Source organism: Lutra lutra, chromosome 1 (genome assembly GCF_902655055.1).
Source record: "Lutra lutra chromosome 1, mLutLut1.2, whole genome shotgun sequence".
Lineage (NCBI taxonomy): Eukaryota > Metazoa > Chordata > Mammalia > Carnivora > Mustelidae > Lutra > Lutra lutra.
Window position 1 is genome coordinate 108,818,229 of NC_062278.1, and position 18,825 is coordinate 108,837,053.

The following is an 18,825-nucleotide window of genomic DNA, read 5'->3' on the forward strand; positions in this document are numbered from 1 at the left end:
TCAGTATCTTTCCTAAAGCATTTGTTACAGTTAGTAAAATAAAATAATCCACTCTCATGCTCTTTGTATTTTGTTGTTATATGCAACTTTTGTGGTTTCTCTTAGTTGGGGGCAAAAATGAAGGTTCCATCTCTTGTCTGGATTGATTTGGATTAAAGTATATGTAAAAAGAGGGGCTTACATCATTTTCTGTTTAAAAATGAGAATATCTTTTCAAATACTCTTTTAATTTTGCTTAGGACAAAGTGGATGCTGGCTTGCCTACAGCAATTGTAAGTACACTTTAAATAATCCTTTAAAGGTAAGCTTTCAATTTGATTAGGTTTTCTTAGATTTATTCTTCTAATGTTCAAAGTTATTGCATAAATTATTATGATAATAAATTCGTAGGTCATTTACTGCCAGTAGTCAAGTTTAAAATTTTTCTATATTGAATGTTCTCTTCCTTTCTAGTGTATTATTATTCTTTAGGCTTTTGTTTGAGAAGCATATAATGGAATAATGATTAGCCTTTTCCAGGATTATTTATATGTGGTCCTCCCATGCCCAAGTAAATTTGCTCCTTCTGTGATTTGGCCTCCCTTTGGTTATAAGGGAGTGGAAAACAGCATTTGGTGAAATCACTTTGTGGTAAATAGTACATTTAATAGTTCTGAACTCCCTTGCCAAGCCTGCCAAATAGTAAATCTGTGGCGCGATTATAGAGAACTGGGGGATATTGAAAGCACACTAGTGCCTTCTTTTCTTGAACACTTCCAGCTGTGTCCTGTATCTTTCTTATTAGTTAGTCAATTGGTGAGGAAGTGGGCTGAATTTTGAATATTTCTGGTGCCTTTTGGCTCCTATGAATAAGCTGAAGGGCTTTCTCACCCCTTTCCCACACCTCATAGCTGGCTCTTGGTTGGGTAGCAAAGTGCCTCTTACTTTGTCTGGACCCCTGAAATTTTTTTTCTTTTTTAAATTGCTTTAGAGGAAGCTAAGTGGTGTGTTTTTGCCTATAATGTTGAACATATGATATTTTGATATTGTTATCCTTGGAGTAAATTTAGAGGGATTCCCAGAAATAAAACGTCCTGAGTTTCATTTCCGTTTCGCCTCCTAGATGAAATTCTCCTTATTTATAATAATTGGTATGTCATCTGGTGCCTAAAGGAAAGAAGACCAACAAATTCAACTTGGATTGTTTCAAGATCCTTGATGTGATATTTCAAAATGTAATCTTCCCTTTTGTTCTCAGGCAGTATCCAGTCTGATAGCTGTGGGTACATCTCATGGATTGGCTTTAATATTTGGTAAATTTTCTAAGTACTTTCCATACTGTAGATATTAAGTATCCCTTTGGATTTTATATCTTTTAATAGTTTAATTGTAAACTCTGTTTTTTTGTAAAAAAAAAAAATCAGAAAAGTTTGAAAAGTAGCAGTCAGCAGTTTATTTATTTATTGTCAGAGTGCGAGCTTGGGCTTGTGCATGCCCAGAAGCAGGGTGAGCCGCAGGCAGAGGAAGAAGCAGGCCACCTGCTGAGCAAAGAGCCTGATACAGGACTCCATCCCAGGACTCTGGGGTCATGAGTCCTGAGATCATGATCTGAGCTGAAGGCGGATGCTTAACGAATTGAACCGCCGCGCCCCAGTCAGTAGTTTTGTAGTTAAAATTAGTTGACCCAAGTTCATTTTGTTGCTCATTGCAAGTTTTTCTTCTTCATGAATTTGTAAGTTATCATATCATATCTTTAACTTTGCAGACCTGGACAGAAAGAATATAAAGTCGAAAGGGACCTTGGGTTGTCCTCGTTTGCCTCAGTTTGTGGTGTTGGTGATTTTTTATTCTAAATCATATCCTAGCAGGTATTCTAAAAGATCTTCAGGAAAAGAGACTGACAGGCTTTCTCAGTAATTTTTCATAACTCAAACTGACAATAAGTTCTTTTTTCATTTACATTGTAAATTCTTCTAACCTGAAAAATTTCTAGCCAATAATCACATTCCTTTATTGATTGAGAAGAAAACTTAACATTCATTTGTATAGTAGATGATAGTCTTAAGTATTTTCTCTTTTTTTTCCTACATGAGACCAAATGGCCCAAGTTTCCTTACTCTTTGCTTTACTTTTGAATTCAGTACTATGAGCACAACATCATCTTCTGTTTTGTTTTGTTTTTTTTAAACAATCAGATAATTTTCTGTCATTTTTAATGTTCTGCATCTTCAGTCTTTTGCATCTCTCTTAAATGGAATTCCCAATAACATTGTATTTTAGTATGGAATCTACAGGGTATTGTATGAGGATTACATGGGAACATTTTATTTTATTTTATTTTATTAAGATTTTATTTGTTTATTTGACAGAGAAAGATCACAAGTAGGCAGAGAGGCAGGCAGAGAGAGAGAGAGGGAAGCAGGCTCCCTGATGAGCAGAGAGCTGACGCGGGACTCGATCCCAGGACCCTGAGATCATGACCTGAGCCGAAGGCAGAGGCCTAACCCACTGAGCCACCCAGGTGCCCACATGGGAACATTTTAATACACAGTACTACAGTACAACAATTTGATCTCTGTTGGCCTTGAATCATTTTTTACCATATGAGTAAAGAACTGGTTATTTTCTCTTGTTTTTGAACAGTTTGAATTCTTCCTTATAAATATGCTAAAAATCTTAATTATCATGTGATTTTAATACCTAAACTTTTCAGAGGTGATTGATTTAAATAATAGAATTTTATTTTTTGGGAGTGGGAAGAATGAACACAAAATATAATTCTCTTGAGAGAACTTTAGAATTGATTCTTTGAATAATAACTTTTTTCTTATTTCATAATGGATATGTGTTCATAGTAGAAAATTTCTATGAACAAAAGGTTAAAGATACAGTATGACAAACTCTACTTTCTAGGAATAATCCCTAACATTTCTGTATGGCCCTCTAATCTTTTTTTGTACATGTGTGTATATATGTACACACCCAAAATGGAATCATGGTAATTTCTAACCAGCTTTTTCCTCATAATGAACATCTTTGCATGTAATTATATATTCATCTGTAACACCATTTTTTTTTTTAAGATTTTATTTATTTATTTGACAGCGATCACAAGTAGGCAGAGAGGCAGGCAGAGGGAGAGAGGAGGAAGCAGGCTCCCTGCTAAGCAGAGAGCTGGATGCGGGACTCAGTCCCAGGATCCTGAGATCATGACCTGAGCGGAAGGCAGAGGCCCAACCTACTGAGCCACCCAGGCACCCTGTAACACCATTTTTAATGGCTACATAATATTCTTTTAAATGGACTCACCATAATTTACTTAACCATTTCCTACACAGAGACATTTGGGTTGTTTCTAGACAAACAGTACAGCAATGAATATCTTTGTAACTGCATTTTTGTGCACATGATTACTTCTTTAGAACAAATTCCCAAAGGTGAGATTCCTTAAAGTCAGGGTATGAACATTTTCTTTTTTATTTTTATTTTTTCCAGGTTTTATAATTTAATTAATTAGGAACATTTCAGACACTTCTTATATAACCTAATTGCTTCCAGGAAGTTTTACCAGCCTGCTCTCCTATCAGGTGTAAGAATGCTTATTTTCCTGGGAGGCATAATTGGTGTTAGATTGAAAGGATTTGGGGAAAGGATCTTAGAAGGACCTTTAGTTTAGTCTCCTTATTTTACATATGAGGTGACAGAACTAGAGAGATTAAGAGAGATACATAGAGCCAAGTTCAGAATCAAGAAATACTGAATCCTAGATCAGTGCATTTTCACCATTCTCAGTAATTCTGTCCTCAGAGAAAAGGAGGCAAATTCCAAGATATATGAAGAAACGAAGAACTAAGATGAATGAGAATTGAGTATAATGTATATGTTTCTGTCTCCGCAGAATGCACATTGATTTTTTGTTCCCACTTACCAGTGTTCACTTTTCCTCAACTCCGTCCTCTTTAACATCCCTTCCTTACCACACGGTTATAAGAATATGTATCTATTTATAATCAAACCCATGTAGAGCTACTGCAACAAATTAAATGAATACTTTAAAAATAAAAACCCAGTAGAGGAGAAGAGTACATTGTCTTTTGCTACTGTCTTCTTAATTTCCTTGGCCCTGCCTCTTAATTTTTTTAGGTCTCAACAGCTTTGTTGTAGATATGAAATGGTAATCTTTCATTACAGTCTCATGGAAAAGGAAGCATGCCAAAGTGAACATTTTGAGAAAGAATCATAATAGTCTGGTTTTGCTTTGAGTTTTTAATCATGCAGTTAGTAACTTTTACTTAATATTTTTGTGGGAATCTGATTATTTGGACAGTGAGTTTTAACAAATGGGTTAAAATTTGCCATGACAGTAACAAATGGCAGAGTGATGCTACTATGAAGTGTCTAGATTAGAAGTCTGGGTTAAATCTGATCTCATTTAAATATCTTTGTTGATCATAGGAAAAGTGTAGCAGGAAGAAGAATTGTATTTGTTTTAAGTAACATCAGGTTCTTTTTGGAATAGAGGCCTGGGTCATTAAAATGGTGATCATTGTAAGCGTCTTAAAGGTGATGTATGTTGCCTATTTTAATGGACTATAGGTATGTGATATTTATTACATATCCTATTTTTATCCTATTACACAGGATCTCAAAATTCAAATTCATAAAGATGTGTCCCTATTCCAAGGACCTTAGTTTCCTTTTTTGGGGGGGTTGTTAGTATACTTTAGTAGATTATCTTTTTGAAGTTGTTTTTGTTTCTGTCAAACTTCTGGACTTGATTTACTTACTATGCTGTATGATTTGGATATTATGCATTTTCTCTTTCCCATAATCAATATATAATCACAAATTGGTTAATCACACTTAGTATCATTCCCAGAGATAACTAAAGGTTGTCACTTACATTTTTAAAATTTTACCTTTTTTCTGAACTTTTGAACTGATTTCTTGCTTTTCTCTTTCTTTTGATCTTTTCTCCATGGATTCAAAGGAAAAGGTATAGTAATTTTGGTTTGCATGAGTGACTGTTTTTTCTTTTGACCTTTTTAGTGTTGAAAGAGAATGCTGTCAGTTACAGTTGATGCCTTCTTATGAAATGCTTACTAAAAAAAAAAAAAGCTAAGTGGAACTGGTTAAAGCAGGGAATGTTAAAAATTATAAATACATGCATACTTTCAGTGTTTTATTTTTGATTGAAAATATACAAATATTTTCTCCTTAATCTTTTGATACAGTCCAAAGCCTTTTCTTTGAGTTTGTATCTGCCAGTTGGAGGTCAGCAGCTCCTTTTTTGGAATAAACTGCATCATTAATGAGTCACATAAAATTTGCACTTTTATTTTTTATTTTTTTAAAGATTATATTTATATATTTGACAGACAGAAATTGCAAGTAGGCAGAGAGGAGGAAGCAGGCTCCCTGCTGAGCAGAGAGCCCCATGCGGGGCTCGATCCCAGGACCCTGAGATCATGACCTGAGCTGAAGGCAGAGGCTTTAACCCACTGAGCCACCCAGGTGCCCCAAAATTTGCACTTTTAATTTAAAGAAAAAAAGAAGCTTAGGCACCTGGGAATCAATTGAGGAGGATGAAATTGTAATTTCTTACCAAACAACTCTTCAGTCTTTGACAGTTATCTTGTCCACATCTTATTTCATGACAGGTTTTTCAAAGAAAGACCTTTACCAAGTTTTTCATGAGCATTCATTTAGTTTTCATGGGAAAAATAGCTCTTTATTTTTCACTCTATTCCATCAGTTCACCTACTGTTTAATTAAGTTTTTAAAGTCCAGTAACGTTACAGTGGCATGAGCAGGTTTAGAAATGAACACAGCTAGCTTGCTATAAGTGTTGGCATTCTAGATGACAGCCAGTTAGCCATGGGAATTCACTGTGTCCCGGGCTTCCGTCAGTGAGCTTTACAGAGGAGATGAGGACTTTAATTCTGTGTGTTTGTTAGGTGGAGGTCAGGTAAAGTGCTTTTACTGTTTTATGATCTTTAATGAAAAGTGTTTTCTATTACGTCTTTTCTTCTTTTCTTTTGGTCTTAGAGAATATTTTAATATGCACAAAGGGTAAAAAAAAAGAGTAGTATTGAAGAATGATGAATGCTGGCAATAGGAGAGCTCTATACACACGATTAAGTTTGATTTCTTCTAGGATCTAGTTATTTCCTTCTTTGAAGGTCTTTGGGAACTAGTTAAAACAAATTAGGGATGAAGAAGAAGAGGATTGGGTCAATTTTGGTATATGAAAAGAGCAGAAATTCTCTTGAAGTATGTTCAGATTTAGATTTTATGGCTATTACAGATTTATACATTACTTGTGGCTTTTCTTTCCTATTTAGCACATGATTTTTAAGCCCAGAATATGCTGAGATCTGCCCTAAGCAAAGTATACTTTGATAGATGAATAAAAGAAATAGGTATAATTCATTGCAGTGTTTGCAATAACTAGGGTTCAAGTTGTCTTAGTTGATAAGCTATTTATTATCATTAATAATAATTCCTTGCATTTTTGTAACATTTGATAGTTTTCACATTTTTCATAGGCATTTTCTTACTTAAGCTCTGTGCCAACTCTGTGAAGTTTATATGAAAACTGATAGTCTCATTTCATATTTCTTGCCTAGGGTTATTTGCTTTATAAGGACCTACTCCAATTTTTTTTTTTTTTAAACTAAGTTGACAATGCCAACCACATGTGATTTTATGTGACTCTGTAAAGGAAATTAGATGTACTGCTAATTTGATGGTCTCTCCCAACAATAGGTAAAGCGGACTTTGAGTGTAGGGGAAAACAGGATTTTTCCTTAAATATTAAGGCATTCAAGAGCCCCTTGGAGGAGTGCAGTATGGAAAGCTCTGATCTTTTTTTTTTTTTTTTTTAAACCTCTCTTGCTTCTATTCAGGTCCTTCTGTTCTTTCCATATAACTTTATAATTCAAGTGTTTGGAAGAGGTTTATTTTTATTTTTACCAAATGCCCTTTTCCAGAAGTGTCCAGGATAATCTGGGATATGGAATGTTTAGTTACCCCAGCTGAAGAAGCCTCTCTCATAAGATTCTGGTTTCTTCTTTACACAGAAATTCTGCATTTTCTGAATTTAGTCTAAATTGCATGATGGCAGGTTTGTTAGTATAGTACTATAAATATAGAATGTAAATAGAATGTAAAAAGACAGCAGTAAGAATTGACAAATATCTTTGTGGAGTTAAAACCAGAGTATATTTTATACACTGTCCCAACACCTCACTGCCATGCTTACCATATAAAGGGACATTATAAAGATAACGAATACATTGTAAAAATCAAGGGAAGAAGTTCAGAGTGTTTTATTAATGCAGTCCCGAGGGATGTAAACCTCCTACGTATTTCAGGAATGACCAAGCTTGATAATTGGGTCCCCCGTGTTGCAGCTAGTTTTTAGTACACAGGGCCCATAGGAAAGCAGAATCCTGTTTGGGTTTTTAATCTAGAAGTTTTTCTTCCTCTCTTTTCTTTATTTCCTCCCTTAATCTTACTTACCCTTATTCTTTATCATATTCCCTCATTCTCCTATTCTTACTCTCCTTGAGTTATAAGAATACTTAAAAATGCAAAGTCTGAACTTTGTTAGATCTGAAAGCAGTAGTGAGTGTCCATAAGTATGGGTGGATCAGAACTGCGTACAGTTTGGATCTCAAAGCACAGATTACAAAAGATCCCAGCAGGTGCTATTCAGACACTGTTCTGTGCCTGGAAGGCAGGTGGCCCAGATTCACAGGGCTTCTTTGTGAGGCTGATATGGAATTTCTGTCCTTGGCCTCTTAACTTACTTTGATTCCATCTGTGCCTCCATATATGACCTAAGGTGTGTATGTGTGTGTGTGTATACCGAACATTGTTGCCTAAAGACAGTTTATGAACACAGAAAAATATTCTTACAAATATTCCCTTTGGATGGGCAGAAGTTCTACATAGTATTATTCCCTAGATCTGAGAATGAATGTCTTTAGGTTCTTTCTGATAACTAGGTTTACTCTTATAGATTTACCCTTATACTGTATGTTAACTAACTAGAAGCAAATGTGGAAGCTATTCAGATGATTGTCAGATGCCTCCTGGGTGCAAGGCACCAGGCTTGGTATTTCGGGATTGTTAGTTCACTTATGATCTTAGCCCTTAGAAAGGACATAGTCTAATAGTGGAAATGAGACATACCTACCACCAAAGAATAGCATGTAAATAGTTAAGGGAAGGACAAACAATTGCTGGGTGAGTTCAGAGAACTCCAGATTGTGCAGATATGGTGACTTTCTTTCCCCCTAAACAGTTAATTTTTGTAGGCATTCCTTCTTATACTTGAATTTTTTATTTCATTGTTTTCAAGTGGGTAAAATAATGAACTGTACACAAGATAAGCATTTCCTAGGAGAAGCTTTAGAGGAATTTCTTTTAATTATTAGATAATAAGTTTTAATAAATAATTGAATGCTTCCTTGAGAAAATCGGAATTGATTAAGGCAAGATCCTTACTCTTAAATAACTTAATCTAGTAGAGATTTGAACTGTTTGCTTTTAGCATATCAAATGTTGACGATTGAAAATAATTTTCTTAAGTAGTTTAAATATTTACTCTGTAATTTTGTTTGTACTGTTAATTTGTCTAGGAAACCTTTTCTTTGTGGATAATATAAATGTAAATTCAGCCAAATTCGGAATTAATAAATTTTGATTTTTGAAATTTTAAAGCTGCTTTAAAAAGTGATATTCTCTGTTACCTTGCATACAGAAAACAGCAAGAAATACAGGTTTAGAATGAGACAGATGAAAGATCATTCATTTGTTCTAAGAGATAAATATTATTTACGGATTTTTTTTTTTTACTTATCATTAACAGCTTCTATATTATGCTTCCTTGTAGATCTTGTTTTTTTTCTTCATCCTTAGTATATAATTCAATACCCTGCATCTACTACATGCTCAATAAATACATATGAATAGAACTTCATCCTTTGATTCTTTTGATTTTTGCTACCTCCCAAGTCTTTGAAAACAAGCTGATACTAAATACATATTTTTCCACTCCTTTCATTTCTTCCACCTGATTTTACAAATTCGCTTTCCTTAGATCAGAATCAAGCTTTGAGACTCTGTCTGGGTAGTACTAGTGTTGGAGGTCAGTATGGAGCCATCTCTGCCCTCAGTATCAACAATGACTGCTCAAGACTTCTCTGTGGATTCGCTAAAGGACAGGTAAATGTGAACTTCATTTTATCCGTAAGACAATGTTAAAATCAATTTAAAAAAGCCTAGTATCTCTCTACTACCTGACACCTGTCAAAATGGCTAAAATTAACAACACAAGGAAACCACAGATGTGAGGATGTGGAGAAAGGCAAATCCTCTTACATGTTGGTGGGAATGCAGTCTGGTGCAGCCACTCTGGAAAACAGGATGGAGGTTCCTCAAAAAGTTAAAAATAGAGCTATACTATGATCCAGCAATTGCAATAGTAGGTATTTATGCAAAGGACACAAAAATACTGATTCGAGGTGTTGATGTACCCCAATGTTTATAGTAGTGTTATTTTTTTTTTTAAGATTTACTTTATTTATTTGACTGAGAGAGAGAGTGCAAGCAGGCAGAGAAGCAGGCAGAGAGAGAGGGGAAATAGGCTCCCTGCTGAGCAGAGAGCCTGATGCCGGGCTTGATCCCAGGACCCTGAGATCATGACCTGAGCTGAAGGCAGAGGCTTAACCTGCTGAGCCACCCAGGTGCCCTATAGTAGCGTTATTAACAATAGCCAAACAATGGAGATAGCCCAAATGTCCACTGATTGATGAATGGTTAAAGAAGATGTGGGGTGTATGTGTACACACACACACGCACAGAGGAATATTACTCAACCATCAGAAAGTGTGAAATCTTGCCATTTGCAACTACATCGATGGAGCTACAGTATATTCTAAGTGAAATAAGTCAGAAAGACAAATACCATATGATTTCATTCATATGTGGAATTTAAGAAACAAAACATGAACATATGGGAAGGGGAAAAAGGGAAGCAAACCATAAGAGACCATTTTTGAAAATATTTTATTTATTAGCACATGAGCAGGGAGGAACAGGGGAGAGGGACAAGCAGACTCTGATGAGCACGGGGCCTGATGGGGGGCTTGATCCCATGACCCCAAGACCATGATCTGAGCCTAACCCAAGAGTCAGACACCCAATCGACTGAGCCACCGAGAAACCCTTAAGAGACTCTTAACAATAGAGAACAAACTGAGGGCTGCTGGAGGGGAGGTAGGTGGGGGATGGGCTAAATGGATGGTTGGTTTAAGGAGGGCACTTGTTATGATGAGCACTGGGTGTTACATGTAAGTGACGAATCATTAAATACTATTCCTGAAACCTGTATTATACTATATGTTAACTAACTAGAATTTAAATAGAAATCTGGAGGAAAAAAATGGAAGTGGGTTAACACTGGAGCTAGGAGAAAAGCATGGGTGGGACAGATATGGGCACTAAGTATGTAGTAAGCAATTGTTTAGGTGAAATGCAAACGCAGCTATTACGGTCCATTTGTTGATATTTGGGAATTCACTGCATTGAGTTCTGTGCATGAGTATCTGGATATGAAAATAAACTTGCATTAAATTTACCCAGTTTGATTAATTAAAATATTTCTAGATCAGTATCTCAAAGACCAAAAATTGCAGTGACATGTCTGTAGAGCTAACCTGAGATTGCTCAGTCTTTTATTCAGTTTTTAATAATTGTTATCAACTGAGCCAGAATTTGTGATTTTTAATATCTTAATTTATGAGTCTAGGTAAATAAATGGCTTTCATAAATCAACCAGGCTGTTACATCAAAATTTAATTCCTTATAGTAGCATAGGTAATTGTTGCTGCTTTTTCTCATTACTGTGTTCCTGGATAACTCTTAGAATTGCTTTCTACTTCTGAAACTGGCAATAAGTTTTGGCTTTTCTCATGTGACTTATACATCACTAGTTGGTTTGGCAGTGAGCCTTTCTTATAATTTTTACCATTGCTAAAGAGATTTACTCATTGAAGAAATTTTTTACTTCTTGGTATAAGGACAATGTTTAAAATCCGAAAGGAAAAGTAGGTTGGGCAGGATGAAGGGAAGATGAAGAAGATGGGATAAAGGCCCTATGCTTTAACGAAGCTGCGACCTTTGGTTACGTTTCAACTTCATAGTTTTTTGCCTGCAATGTTTATAGACCAGGGATGGCTTATTTCTCCACAAGGCAGGATACTTTAAGTCCAAAAAAGAGCAATAGTTTGGTGTTTGAAGCATTGAGTTGTCTTCTAGATCACGATGTGGGATTTGGCCAGCGGAAAACTTCTACGATCAATAACAGATGCTCATCCTCCAGGAACAGCAATATTGCATATTAAGGTAATACTTGGGTTTTTTTCCTTGTCTAATACTTTTTATTATGTTTGTGCATTTTTAAGCACATTTCTTTATAAACAGAATCCTTGAAACTGAAGTTTTCTTTGACTAACCACATCGGGTGCTTTGCAGGTTAGAACTGGAGAGGGGCTGGCTACCTTGGTAATATTCAGCTGCACGTTGGGTTGACATCTAGTAGAACAGCAGAAAGAGTAAACCCATGTGGTTCTAGACCAGAGGTTGGCAGCAGTACCCTGCTGGAAAAATCATACAGAGATTTAAAAAGGCCTTTTTACCTTTTGTTTAGTCCACCGACATTGCTCTGTCACACTTTGTTGGGAGTTTCCTGAGGTTCAAGGCGCCAGCTGTGAAAGCACTATGGTTTGCACTATGTTTAGAAACAGAGCTGTTGGTTTATTTTCTTTCAGGCTAAGGGAAAAGCATTACGATTTGAGTCTTGGCATTCTCCGTACAGGTCTGAGAAAAATAAGCCAGCTTAGGTAACAGATTTCATTTACAAATACAATGTGAACTTTGGTTTTTGTATGCTGTCAGGCCCATGTTCAGAAGCATAAAAGGTAAAGGACTGTAACTAGGGAAGTCTAAAATCTGATCTTGTAGATTTTAATCATGTACACATTTGGTTGCTTAGCTGTGCAGACCTCTCTTATCCATACATATGCTTTTTAAAGTCTGTAAGCATCTGGAGTTTATGTGCCTGCATCTAGGTTAGTTACATAAAAGTCTTTTTTGTGACAAAGCAGCACTGAAGCATTTAGTAACACTGAAAGCAACCAAGACAAGGAGAAGTAGAATTTCCCGTTTCTGAACATCATGGCAGTTTTTCTTGACCTCTTTTCCTATGGCATGTTACAGTTGTTTGTGTTTATGTCTTCTCTCCTTTAATAGAGGAGGGTTTTTGAAACCCAAATCTGTTTTGCATTTATTTTTGGATTATGCATGGTAGCTGCTCAATAAATGTTTGGCTGAAGGGATAACTAATTGGTTTTGTAAAAGGACAGTTCATTTATAGAAAAAGGCAAAATCCTTGAGAGAAACAGGAAACAGAAGATACAAAGGCAGAGAGGACAGAGAAGAACGCAGCCGAGGTTAAAAGCATGGAAATGGTAGCCATTGTGTTGCTTGGGATCGGTGATAAAGCCCCTCGCAATGCAGGTGCTGTGACGTTGGAGTAAGAGGTAGCAAGTGATATATATATGATTGAATACTCCAGAGTCTTGGATTGACAACAGCCACTTGCTCTGTAGTACTCTTATTCATTGTTCTCCAAATTTAACCCTATATCCCAGCAATAACAACTTGGGCTTACATTCTTAATACATGTGTATGTGTATATGTATGTATGTGTGTGTATGTATTTATTTATTTAAAAACCATAAATGTAGTATTTATTTAAATATTGTAGTATTTATTTAAAAACTATAAATGTAGTATTTAAGTACATTCCAAAACACAAAGATAAGTAGAAAGTTAATAAATAAGAATGCAAGTTCAGTTGATTTTCCTACATTCAGATATATACTTCCCACTCTGGCAGTTGGTCCATGAGGCCTTGAGAGCAGAGGTGTGGGTCTTCTTTGTTGTGCCTGTGTGTGGGAAGAATAATTTTACAGTAGTCTCCAGAAGAATTATTTAACAGTAGTCAGTTGTACCTCAGCTGTCCCAGAGAGAACAAAGACATGTCGTTTAGGATGGCTCACCAGTTTTTGGGGTTAGGGAGACCGGTCACTCTAAGTGACTCAGGTTACTCAGTTTTGTATACCTCATAAGCCCTTAGGACCATTGGTCACTGTGACCATTAGTTGTTATTTGGAGTTTTCCAGAGTAGGTAATAACTGAAGTATACTCCGTCAAGTAAGATCAGGAGGTAGCACATGTTTGGAATCGTTCCATAAAAAGTATTTAAACTATTTTAAATATAGTGCACTAATTCTTCAGTTAGGCAGAAAACGTGTTCAAGTTTATTTCCCAAAGATAGCAAATATCTTTTACTATGTCTTTGTTCTTGAAAACTAGGCAACTGCAAATGTATCTAGTAGACCCTATTCAGTTTACTAGCAGCTTAGAAAAAGTTACTGTTAAGAACCCAAGTGGAACTTCAGGGCTTTTTATGAGATATAGTTTGTATTTCTCTTTGATCCTAATGAAAGGTGGGTTTGCTTTTTAAAGTCTCAGTCTTTTAAAGATATTGAGCCATTTTTATTCTGAATATGGGTAAGTTTGTATATTTAGAATGATGTACTAAATCTAGGTGATTTCAAATGCTATTAAATGTGTTTGTTTTTAGATTTTTAAGACATTATGATTTTTTCCCTTTTTAATACTTGACTGGTTGTTGAAACATCTCTAAGAAAGTGAATTTCTTCTCTGTTTAGTTTACAGATGATCCAACTCTTGCAATTTGCAATGACAGCGGAGGCTCTGTTTTTGAACTGACATTTAAGTAAGAGACTAAAGGACATTTGTTGACAAATGAAATGAAAAGACTAACTGTGGTTTAATGACTTGATGTTGAACATGAAGCAGTCTGGAAAACCCATGTGATTAAAAATAGGTGATGGCTGTATCTTATGACTTGGAGAGGCTCATAGAACATTTGGAGATCCAGGCCTGGCCACCCAGAATTCTTTCTCAGTAGGTCTGAGTTGAAATTCTGAACTCCTGCTCCCCAGGGAATTCATACGCGATGTCGGTCTTGGGAACCATGATTCTGGAGTGTGTCACTAATTTCGGTTTAGGCCCCAGGCCCAGTTGATTATAACCCTAAAGGTGTAGAAAGGTTTTTATTGCCTAGGAATTGCCCTGTTTCTCTATAAGAGCAAAGACTGTCTAGTGTCTAGATACATGGGAGGATATTTATAAAGGAGAGGTTTTTTTTGTTGTTGTTGTTTTTAACAATTTGAACATAAAATTCAATACACATTGTGTTTCCATAAGTTCTCCAAGTCAGGACTGTGTTTCTTATATTTCTCATACTTTCTTACATTGCTAAGCCCAAAGTAATTGCTTACAAATTACTATTCTGCTAATGTTTAGTGAGCATCTCCTATGTGTAGGCATTGTTCTAGGCATCAGACTTGTAGCTGTGAACCAAAGTACTACTATAATAGAACTTATAGGGCACCTGTGTGGCTCAGTCGTTAAGCATCTGCCTTCAGCTTGGGTCATGGGATCGAGCCGCTCATCAGGCTCCTTGCTCAGAAGGAAGCCTGCTTCTCCCTTTCCCACTCCCCCTGCTTCTATTCCCTCTCTTGCTACGTCTCTCTCTGTCAAATAAATAAAATCTTTAAAAAAAAAAAAGAATTCTCATTGGGGTGGGGGTAGTACTAAACAATACTAAATGAGATAACTAAACAGTACTAAACAGTACTAAACAATACATAAATGAGATAACTTCAGATAGTTACAAGTGCTTTGAAGAAAATAAGACCAGTCAGCTTGCTGGAGTGCGCTTGGGGATAATTCAGGAAGGTGACATATGAGCAAGACCTGAATGATAATCTGGTCAACAAATGCAAAGGTCTAGAAGTGTTCTAGGCAGAGGGATGTTCAAGCACAAAGGTGTTGAAGTGGGCACAGGTTTGGTTTGTTGGAGCATCGGAAAGAAGGCAGTTGTGGCTGGAGTGTGACTTTGATAATAGTGGGAAAAGAGTGAAGGCAGGAGTCAAATCATATAGGACCTTTGAAAACATGGCAAGGAGTTTGGATTTTATTTTATGTATAGTGGCAAGCCATTGGAGTGTTTTTAGGAGAAGAGTGATAAATCTGACGTTACAAAGAACCTACTGATGTCCTATGGAGTTGGATTATTGAGGCAAGAATAGGAGTTAGGAGGCTATTGTAGTGGTCCATGCTAGAGATGGTAGTGCCTTGAATCATTACTAAATCAATTCTGAATTTTTTGGTTACCTTTGCAGGAGAGTGATGGGAGTGAGAACATGTGAGTCTAGGTGTCTATTCAGTGGTTCCAAGGGTGAAGTTTGCTGTATTGAGCCTCTCCATTCGAAGCCTGAGTTGAAAGATCATCCCATCACACAGTTTTCCTTATTGGCCATGGCATCCTTAACAAAGGTTGGTTGGTATATTTAGAAGGTGAAACTCCTAACTTTTAGAAGCTTTGAATACCAAAAATTTGAAAATTATAGGGTAAACATTAAAAATACATTTTTCTTCTAAAGATACTGGTCATTGGATTGAAACCATCCTTGAAAGTGTGGATGACTTTTCCCTATGGACGGGTGAGTAAACCTCTCCATCTTACTGGCAAAAAGACCATGTCAGAAGGGTGGAAATGACTTGAAAGTGGCAAATTCTGTGAGATTGTCAGAAAACGAGGTAGAATGGAAGTCAGTGCTCCAAAGATCATCATCCGGAGTTACCTTGATGAGACCAAAGCAGTATAAGCTGGTGACTAGAGAGGTACAGATCATAGGGTCTGTACTTTTTTACTTTTATTGTTTTAATTTGTTTAAATTTATGAGAGAACAACTATAGTATTTTACTTTGGAGGATGCTACTTCTGAGCATCTATGATGCATACCCCAGTTTCCCTTTCTTTTGCTGCTTGGTTGTTTTCAGAGAGTTGTGATCTAGTGTATATGTGAGGAGAGGTATTGATGGGATGAGATGGAGAATGATGGTACAGAGCCAATACTAGCTGAGAGCACAGCCCCTGTGCTGAGTGAGACCACTCTTCTGTCTGTTGTTTGGTACTCCATTATGTCCGGGCCTCCAGGGAAACAGATCTCCCCTTTCAGAGAGCATGGCTAGCTTAGATTGCCATTAGTGTTTCTTAGGTTAGCTTCACTGGTTAACTGAGGTTTATCATGGTGGTGTATGTTGGCATCTTTTTGTATATTTTTACTACTATTTTTTTCCAATACCAACGTTATCAAATAGAGAAGTAGAATTTTACATCGAACATTTGTATACCTACTATCTAAATTCTATGAATAACAGTTTATTGTATTTTATTTAGTATGTCTCTGTCCATCCACCCGTCAAATTGTTATTTTAAATGTATTTCCAATAAATTGCAAAAGTCAATACTCATTTGCCTAAATACTCAGCTTGCATTACATTTAGAGTTCAGTATTTGTTTCTCTTTCAGTGTAGAATTTACTTACAGTTAACTGCACAGATCTTGGTCATACATTTGCTGAACTTTAAACTAAAGTGTATATACTTTATAACTGAAACCTCCATCAAGATACAGAACATTAGCATCAACCCAGAAAGTTCCCTCTTGATACTGCCCAGTCAGTCCCTGCTTCACTGCAATTTTAATGAGAAATTAGGAAAAGTTATATCAAGGAACACTAGTCAGCTGCTCTTTTTAATTGGTTTCCCTTTTGTCCTACTGTCTGTTAACTGTGTTGCCATATGTATATATTTACATATATATACTTTATATATGTGCTAATATATAATATATATTAAAATATATATATTTTTTTGGCCTTTTACTCACTTAGATGGATCCTTCCAGTGTTCCATTGCTGGCCTGGCACTTTGTGGCAGTACATAATTATGTGAATCCCATGCTTGCCTTCTGCAGAGGAGATGTTGTTCATTTTCTGTTGGTAAGTCCTAATATGATGCTAGATCTGTTATACAGTCCTTTATCATAATATTTTCTTCCTGATTCTTCAGCGATTTAATATTATGTCAAAAATATACTATTATAATTCTTTGGAGAGTGATCATTTAATTTTAATTTTAGGCTTTAATGATTAACATGGAAAACAATGGATCACCTCAGCCCCATGCCCCCCCATGTATTTCTCAGTTCATCTCCTTTGACTAACAAATGATTAATGGTTTGTGTGTGTAAATATGCGAATGTACCTATGTACCTTTGGCCTATGGACCAAATCTGGCCAGCTGCTTGTTTTATAAATGAAGTTTTCTTGGAACACAGTCATGGCCATTTGATTATGTATGATTTGTGGCTGCTTTCATGCTATAGTGGCAGAATTGAGTAGTTGTGACAGAGACTGTATTATCCACAGAATGTAGAATATTTGTTGTTTGGCCTTTTACAAAAAAAGTTTACTGACCCCTGATCAAGATTATATAATTGGCCTAGTCTAGGTAATGAGGAGTTGTCACAGGTTCCTCGTAATTCAAGAGATTAAGATGTGATTAAAATGGTACTTTAGGAAGACCAGTATAGTAGTAGCAGGAAAAATAGATTATAGGTGATAGTGGGGGAAATGGAGGGTTTTGCTCTTATGCCAAAGCAGGTATGAGGTCTTCAGACAAGGAGGCTTGGTTTCAGCGAGAGTGAGGGATGACATTTTGAAGGAAGGACAAGGCTTCTCACTGGATCTGGGAACTAAAGGACATGAATGAATCTTTTCTGACTGTTCTTTAGAAGCATGAGCTATTTGAAGGGCCAGGGTTACAGAGGATTTGAATATGTTGCATTAGAAGCAAAGGTGGGATTCTTAAGTGTTCTCTCAGGGAATGTCCTCCGCGCAGACAACAATCCAAGTCTGGAGTGCAGGTGAGAATTTCAGGATAGAGAATGTTGTTGAAGCTGTGAAAATCAAAAGCCAGAGCATACATAGCCTTGGCAGGCACTCACAAGGGAAAGGAAAAGGAAAAGGAATCAAGAAAGAATGTTCCAATAAAGGCACATAGAGGTAGGAGGGGAAGTGGGACAGTATGGCCTCACACAGGAGACAAAGGATAGGCTTCAGGACTAGGTCACTTCCAGGGTAATACCATTATTAAATAAAGATCAAGAGAGAAGACCACTGAGGATAAGACCACTGAATGTGCAAGTAGTTTGTTGGTTTTGTTGTTGTTGCTGTTGTTTTAAGATTTATTTGAGAGAGAAAAAAGAATGAGTGGGGGTGGGCAGGCGGTGGCGGGGGCAGGTAGAAAGAAGTAGACTCCCCACTGAGCAGGGATCATGAGCAGAGCTGAAGGCAGACACTTAACCTGTTAAGCCACCCAGGCACCCCCACAAGTAGTTGTTGATTAGAAACTTTTCAGAGGACTAATTATCAACAGAATGGAGGTAGAAGCTACACTGTAGAGCCTTGTTAAAAAAATGTGTCGAGAAGAGAAGACTTACACCCATAGTGTTTGGCTGCAAGAGGCATGAGAATGGTTGAATATCTGTAAAAAGCAAATCAGGGAACGGCTATTTGTTTTTGTTTTTTATTTGAAGGTAGAGGAATCAGAAACATGTTAGATAGCAAAAGGAAAAGTGCCCTTAAAAGGGAGTGAGTGCATATGCCAGCAAGGGAGAGGTAATATTAAGCAGTGAGGAAGGGGGTGGGATTTAGAATATGTATAAGTGAAGTGATCTTCTTTAGCAAAGACTTCAGTGAATCAGAAGAGAATAGGTAATGTTGGCATTGTTTTTATGTTTGTGAAACACTTTCAGTATATGCCAAATAG

The 18,825-nt window shown here is 36.5% G+C and overlaps 1 protein-coding gene across 2 annotated transcripts in view; it reads left to right on the plus strand.

The window, feature by feature from the left end:
- Positions 1–18,825, plus strand: part of VPS8 (VPS8 subunit of CORVET complex) — a 247,869-nt gene that overhangs the window by 19,093 nt on the left and 209,951 nt on the right. Inside the window, exons 6-14 of one of the 2 annotated variants that reach the window (XM_047732015.1) lie at positions 240–272; positions 1,238–1,292; positions 4,970–4,975; positions 9,089–9,213; positions 11,308–11,394; positions 13,788–13,855; positions 15,330–15,483; positions 15,591–15,650; positions 16,887–16,994. In XM_047732015.1, the coding sequence (XP_047587971.1) occupies positions 240–272; positions 1,238–1,292; positions 4,970–4,975; positions 9,089–9,213; positions 11,308–11,394; positions 13,788–13,855; positions 15,330–15,483; positions 15,591–15,650; positions 16,887–16,994 (696 nt within the window). The remainder of the gene's footprint in view (positions 1–239; positions 273–1,237; positions 1,293–4,969; positions 4,976–9,088; positions 9,214–11,307; positions 11,395–13,787; positions 13,856–15,329; positions 15,484–15,590; positions 15,651–16,886; positions 16,995–18,825) is intronic. The other variant, XM_047732018.1, reaches the window with a different exon arrangement.